The sequence below is a fragment of the Sceloporus undulatus genome, chromosome 3 (genome assembly GCF_019175285.1).
Source record: "Sceloporus undulatus isolate JIND9_A2432 ecotype Alabama chromosome 3, SceUnd_v1.1, whole genome shotgun sequence".
Taxonomy (NCBI): domain Eukaryota; kingdom Metazoa; phylum Chordata; class Lepidosauria; order Squamata; family Phrynosomatidae; genus Sceloporus; species Sceloporus undulatus.
In genome coordinates, this window is record NC_056524.1 from 69585428 (window position 1) to 69593295 (window position 7868).

The window sequence follows — 7868 nt, forward strand, 5'->3', positions numbered from 1 at the left end:
AAAAAACACCAGGAAGAAGGCTTTTTTTTGCCAGTCTGTTCCGGCCTTTACTGTTACTAGTGATCTTCTCACTAAGAATGGATGTTTTCCTTTATTAGAGAGAAATTAACTTGTTACAGTCACAAAAATATTCTGTTGGTTATCTATATGAAGATTCATTTTCAATCAACTTGGAGAGAAAGAAAAGAAACAAGATGTTTATAATTAATATTTTATTGAATCTTGTTGGATTAACCATACAGACATTAACTATTTGTAAAGATTTTTTCATCCAGTAATCAAATGTAAACCACTGTCATATGACAAATTATGACAACTCCTTAATAGACCATTAATTCAAAGTAGAAAAGTACCAGTGTCTAAAATACTGTCTTGTGAAGTCAAGTCTGCTTTACCCCAAAATTTGTTTACTTAGTAATTGAACACCACACACACTACACACCCAAATTTTCAGTCTTTCACAACACATTACAAAGCTGTTGAAAAAATAAACTACCACTACCAAAAATAACTCTGCCACAATCAAAACAAATCTGAAAGGGAGATCCAACATCAGGGAGCAGTTTTCACTGAGGAAGCGTTCTGATGACAAATTAGGGAGGCAAGTGTTAAGTGTGAAAAAAAAATCCTATTTGTCAGGAAGTCAACATTTTATCTGTGCTCTGCTTCTACGAATATCTTATAAAAGCTATCCCTCAGTATACAGTAGGGATAAGCAACTTTGTTTACCTCTGGCAACCATACTGGCATATATACTAAGCATGTTTTCCATCCTCAAATTGCTTTGAAAATGTGAGGGCAAACATTTAAAGAAACCATGTTAAATTCAGGGTAGTTGAAATCCTGCACAAAGATAGCTTCAAGGGCCACATGTAAATTGCAAGTTGCCCACCCTGGCCTGTGGAATGTTAAGGCTGGAATCCAATGCACGCTTGCTAAAAAGTAAGTGCCGCTAAAATCAATGGAACTTGCTTCTTAGAAAATATGCACAGGATTGTACTGAAAGTAATCAAGATTTTGAAATTTATCTTTTATTTAACATTCCATCAAATACTGGTTGCAGAGAGTAGACAACCAAACATGATTTTTACCTTTTAAAAGGAAGCATTTACACTCACCTATATTAAATGGGATATGGAGGACATCCCCCCCATGTTTAAAAAATGTGTTTTCTAAAACCACTAAAAAAACTTGCATTTACAAAATAGTTGATAAAAATATTCCTCTGAATTATACAGGATGGTGGTATAGGAACCACTGATTAAAGACTTTGTACAAAGACGTTACTCAGATTTTGCTTCTTTCTCTCCCGCAGCATCAGAAACTGGAGTCTGCAAAAAGAATTCAGTATGACAGTATGTATACACTTGTTTCTGTCCTCATACATAAAGGTTGTTGTTGTTAACTGCCCTTGAGTCAATGGGGACTAATAGCAACCCTGTGGATGAGACATCTCCAAGATCTTCTGTCCTAAACCTTCCTGTTCAAGTCCTGCAGGCTCAGGCTGATTGAGTCTATCCATCCAACATATGGACATCGTCTCTTTCTGCTGCCTTCCACCTTTCTTAGCATTGTCTTCTCTAATGATTCATTTTTCCTCATGATATGGCCAAAGTGCAACAGCCTCAATTTAGACATCTTGGTTTCCAGAGAGTTCAGATCTTAAATGTATCTGACAAGCTTACTTAGAAATTTAGGACAATGAGGGTTTTGTGCCTATAAGTCATTTTTGACTTATGGCAAGATTTGGAAAGGGGAGGGTTGCCTCTGCCCTCTTCTGCAGCTGAGAGAATGTGACTTGTCCAAGCTGGGTTTCCATGGCAGAGCAGGGATTCAAACCCTGCTCTCCAGATTTGTAGTCCAACACTCAAACCACACTGAAGCAAAACTATACAATTTGCCTGTTTAGGTGCTTCAGTAGAAAAACATTCACTATGGACCATTTAAAGCAAATACTGAATATGCAGTCTGGCACGGACAAGATTCTTCTGTCATTAGGAATCTGCTGGTTCCCAAGCATGCTAGGAAATATAGATTGAGTATTCCTTATCTGGAATTCTGAAATCCAAAATATTCCAAAATTGTCCACATGGGTGGCTGAGATAGTGACATCTTTGCTTTCTGATGGTTTTAAGTGTACACAAACTTTTTTTCATTCACAAAATTAAAAATATTATGTATAAAATTACCTTAGGTTATGTGTATAAGGTATATATGAAACATAAATGAATGGCATGCTTAGATTTGAGTTCCATGTAGAAGATATGTCATTAAGTATATGGTCCAGGCCTCAGAGGGAGAGAAGAACCACTGGACCTCATCCCCTTTCCCTTCTCCTTTTGTTTCGTGTCTTTTAGATTGTAAGCCTGAGGGTAGGGAACTGTCTGATTAAAAACAATACTGTAATTAAGGGCGGGATATAAATACCCAAATAAATAAATAAAAATAAGTATATGAAAATATCCCCAAACCTGAAGAAATCCAAAATGCCAAGCATTTTATCCCAAGCATTTTGGATAAGAGAGATTCTACCTGTACTCATCAAACATGCTGTATATATCATACACATATGAACAGAAATGTCCTACCTTTCCTTACCCATATCTAAAGTATATCCTGATTCATCATGAGTGCACTTATTATCAAACTAGAGGACTAACCAGTCCAGCCTATCACTTGGAAGACTCATTAAAACAGGGGTAGGCAACCTTTTTGAGCCGGGGGCCGGGTTGCTGTCCCTCAGACAGTTGGGGGGCCGAAGCCAAAAAATAAATAATTAAATAATTTTTAATAAAATTAAATAAATAAATAAACTGGGACAGATGTAGGACAAAATTTTCAAATGGTGGACACTACCGGGCTGGGCCGGTCCCAAGGCCTCGCCGGGCCGCATCCGGCCCGCGGGCCGCAGGTTGCCTACCCCTGCATTAAAACAACAGAACTAATATACTTGTTAGACTTACAAGCTGAGCATACACTTAAAATAGATAATTACTTAAGTAATTTTGATATGATTTGCTTGACACAGTGCACTATAGATTCAAAATTTCAAAAATAGTTAAAAAGTCCACATTTTACAAGCTCCCTTCAGCCACCATCTTGTGGGACAAAGAGGCAGGCTAGCTCCACCAGGCCTGCCTGGAAGAAGGCAAGCCCTCCCTTCATCCACCATCTTGAGGGGGAGAGAGGCAGACTAGCTCCACCAGGCCTGCCTGGAAGAAGACAAGCCCTCCCTTCATCCACCACCTTGAGGGAGAGAAAGGCAGGCTAGCTCCAAGAAGCCAAGTCCTCCCTCCAGTCCCTCTGCCTTGCTCCAGGCCTTGGAGGTTGAGAAGAACTGCTGGACCTCATCCCCTTCCCACGACCACTCCCTTCTCCTTTTGTGTTGTGTCTTTTTAGATTGTAAGCCTGAGGGCAGGGAACTGTCTAATTAAAAAAATTGTATGTACAGCGCTGTGTAAATTTACAGCGCTTTATAAATAAAGATTAATAATAATGATAATGATAATAATAATAAGATCAGCATTAAAACGCTTTGTAGAGTATATACTTTTTATTATACATAAATTAAGCCTATTAAGACCCAGTATATACAGGCAGGCTTCAGCATCCATGGGTTCTGTATCCATGGATTCAATCATCCACTGCTTGAAAATATATTTATTTTTAAAAAATCCAAAAAGCAAATCTTGATTTTGCCATTTTATTTTTACAGACTTGAGCATGCAGATTTAGAAGGGGTCCTTTAAATCCCAATAGATACCAAGGGCCCACTGTAATTATAAATGCCAAATATTTGGTGAACCACCTGGCCTAATAATCTACGGCAGCATCTACCCTGCAGAAACAATCCAGTTTGACACCACTAACTGCTATGGATCAATGCTATAGAATTCTGGGAATTCTAGTTTTGAGTAGCGTTGTCTGTCAAGAGCGCTCTGGTGCCCCAAGAAACTACAATTCTCAGAATTCCAAAGCATTGCATCATGGCAGTAGAAGTGGTGTCAAATTGGATTATTTCTGCAGTGAGGATGGCATCTTAGGTTGCCAACAGTTTGGCTCTTCGTAGCATACCTTGATTGGGAATTGGGAGCAATTAGTTTACAGCTGTAAACTGCTTAGACACTGTAGTTCAGTATGAAGCAGTATATAAATGAAGCTGTTTTTTGGGAATACTGGTGTGTTTTCAATACAGTCGCCCCTCCTTTCTTGCGAACTTGAGGTCCATGGTCTTCAATATTCATGGAGGGGTGACCTCTGTAATTTTCAATGGGGTGCGCCCCCGTGGCACATGCCCCACGCTCGCTCACATGCACGCACCCCATTCAAGCCTATAGGACTTGAATATTGGTGAGTCTCCGTTTCCACGGGGGTCTGGAACATATCCCCCACAAAAATGGAGGGCCAACTATATAAGGTGGCTTTTTTTAATCCCCTGGCCCTTCTACATCAAAAGACTACAAAAAGCAGTCAGAAGAAAGAACCTAAAATATTCATTTGAAATCAAGGGCAAACACCAAATGTTACCTTCTTTTCCATGATATTTAGTTTGTATTGAGTGAAATGCATCATAAAATTTATTTTTTCTCATGTAGCAACCACAGGGCACTGCTGGGGTATGACATCATGAGCTATATGTATACTTCTCTGGTAGTAACCTAACGTTGATAAACATAAGATAAGACTACAGATTAGATAATGCAATAGTTACCTCTTCATTCTTTGCTTCTCCATTTTCTGCAGGCAAATTATCCTTGATTTCCTCTTCATTAATCTCTTCAGTTTGTTTCCCTTTTGGTCCCCTTTTCCCTTTAGTTTGGGCTTTCTTTTCCTCAGATTTATCCTATGGAAAGTTGAAACATACCATCAGATTCTAATCTCAAAATAATATGTGAGAACCTGACTACTGATAGTCCTTGTATTTAAAAATGGACACTGAATACAGTAAATATGAGTACAAATCATAGCAGGTGGAGCCTGTCATAGTCCTAACAACACATTCCTGTGCCTGTCAACACTTACGTATGCTTTACTGGGTTCAATACAGCTTACTCCCAGGTAAATACGTATAGGATTATATTCTAGTGTCAGGACTGCTATGATTTAAAACATGCAGAAGTTGACATGGCAAGGGCATACCTGGATTTACTGTTTTTCAGAAATTCCACCATTCGTGTTATAGTGAGATTAATACTGCAGAGCGATTTGGACGCTTCTGTAGTTCTGGTTTATGCACATGATGTAACATTTTAATATGGGTTCATGAAAAAAAGCCAAAGTGATGTCAAAGGCTGAATCTGCACTGCAAGAATAATGCAATTTGACATCACTTTAACTGCCGTGGCTCAATGCTATGGAGTACCAGAATTTGGAGTTTGCTCTGACAGAAAAGGCTAAATATCTCCTAAAACTACAAATCCCACAATTGGATAGCATTCAGTAGTCAACTGGCATTATTTCTACAGTGCAATGCAGCATAAATCTTTGAGTAGCCATACTGATACAATGTATATTTCAGTGATGAACTACTATATCAGAAGTGGACAAATCAGAGGGTTTTTTTTGGGGGAGGGGGATTTTGTCTTAAGGCCCCCCAAGCCAGAACAAATTTTTTAAAAAAAATCTCCATCATTTTTAAAAATAAATTTATAAAAGAAAGACACATGGGGGGTGGGGGGGGGGGGGGGAGGGTAATTTTTTTAAAAGGTGGAAGTTTTCATGAGAAGTAATTCACTTTTTTTTTGCCAAAAAAAAAAAAAAAAAAGGCAGTACAGGGGACTCTATGAAGACTACTCCAACCGAGAGAGAGAGAGAGAGAGAGAGAGCGCTAGAAAACTGCAGTCTAATATTCTTCAAGATAAACATTTAAAATCTTAACAAAAGTGTTCAGATAGAACAGCTAAAGAGATGCCTCAAAAAGCAAATATGGAACATCACTGAAAGCAATGCAGATTTTCAACAATTCAAAAATCATATTTCTCTGGCAATGGTCAACTTATGGATTGCTCAGAAGCCAAACATGTATTTGAATGATTCCAAGTTGTGATCAATGTCATTAATGAACTAAAGTTTTAGAAGCATTTAACTGTCTTGACTTGGTAAGACTCAAGTGAGTGATAAAAAACCAAATGTTATTCAAGTATTGCCAAATGGGCACTATATTTCATTACTTAACTTCCTTCCTAATATTCATATACAGTGGTGCCTCGGGTTACGAAATTAATTCGTAACGCGGCCGCTTTCGTAACCCGAAAAGCCTTCGTAAGCCGAATTGCCATAGGCGCTAATGGGGAAAAGCCGCGATTCCGTGCGAAAAAGCCGAAAAAAGCACCAAAAGTTTTTTCGTAACCCGAAAAAACATTCGTAACCCGAAACAATAATTCCCTATGGGATTTTTTCGTATCCTGAAAATTTCGTAACCTGGGTATTTCGTATCCCGAGGTACCACTGTAATAGGTTCCCTCATCACTAACATCAGCCACAATTATTTTCTTCTGTAACAGACTATCATCTCTGAATGTTCTTCCTAGTCTTGCTCCTTTCCATTTCACCTGTTTCTTCTCATTTCTTGCATAACACATCTCCTCTTATCCCAGTCACCCTCTGAACTAAAAAACAGCTATCAGAGTGCATTTTTACTGTTTGTATGTGTGTATCCCATATCTACTCTAAGACACAAGGGTTCAAAATCTTAATGAAGCTAGAACTGTTTGTTGTGTTGCTTTGTGTTTTCAAGTCATTTCTGACTTACGCAGACCCCTAAGGCAAACCTATAACAAGGTTTTCTTGATACAATTTGTTCAGAGGGGGGTTGTCCTTGGCTTCCTCTGAGGTTCAGAGAATGCGACTTGTCCATGGTCACCCAGTGGGTTGGCTCAATGGGGATTTGAACTCTGGTTTCCAGAGTTGTAGTCCAATACTCAAACCACTACACAAGCTGATTCATGTTTGTGGGCAGTAAATTTGTGAAAGATAAAAAGAAAACTCAAAATTATTCACACTTGAGAACAGTGCAAACTGCAACACTGATCCACTGGGACACTCCAGATATTCCTCTTAGTAAAACACCCAGACAGCAAATTAATCAGGGCCTGAACCAGAGGTGATGAATATTTTTCTATGGGTCACTAATCGTTATGTGTGCACATGCCTTTTAAGTCGCCTGTCGAATTATGACAGCTTCACAAATTCCATATGGTTTTCATAGGGAAGGAATACTCAAGAGGTAGTTTTACTAATTCCCTCCTCTTCCCATCAGTAATTTTTTTCTTTTGTTTTTAAAGAGGCAGTCTTTAAGTGGACTGCACCGAGCCGACAGCCAGTGATTTGAGGTTTCAAAGGAATATGGACTGGAATGCTCTGTACAGTCGGCCCTTCTTATACACGGATTCAAGCATACACAGTTTGAAAATGTTCCAAAAAAGTATAAATTTACCTTGATTTTCCATTTTTTATTAGGGACACCATTTTGCTATGTCATTATACTTAATGGGACTTGAGCATACACGGATTTTGTTATACACGGGGGATCTTGGAACCAAACCCCAGCATATAACAAGGGTCCACTGTATTTAAGGTCAGAGGAGATGTTGTGGGTCAGCCTATCAGACAGCCAGACCTGCACTTTCAAAGCTATCCCATAAGAATGAGATAATTTCCTGATACAGAATACTAATGGCGGGGTACAGACTGCCGCTTTGCGGCGGTCTGCCGCCGCCGCCAGTAGGTCCGCGGGGGAGCCGCAGCCTTCACACGGCCCGACTCCCACGCGGACCGAAAAAGAAGCTCCAAAATGGAGCTTCTTTTTCCGTCGCGTTTGCAACGTAGCGAGGCGCCAGGGGCGCGCTCGCTACGTCACAAGCGGTGCG

At 39.4% G+C, this 7868-nt stretch overlaps 1 protein-coding gene across 1 annotated transcript in view; it reads right to left on the reverse strand.

The window, feature by feature from the left end:
• Window positions 1-197: 197 nt before the first annotated feature.
• The window catches only part of HMGN1 (high mobility group nucleosome binding domain 1), a 1114480-nt gene continuing 1106809 nt past the window's right edge, over window positions 198-7868 (reverse strand). The window contains exons 5-6 of the mRNA XM_042457838.1: window positions 4712-4843; window positions 198-1331 (exon numbers count right to left, since the gene is read on the reverse strand). Of these exons, the coding sequence (XP_042313772.1) occupies window positions 1284-1331; window positions 4712-4843 (180 nt within the window). The 3' untranslated portion in view covers window positions 198-1283. The remainder of the gene's footprint in view (window positions 1332-4711; window positions 4844-7868) is intronic.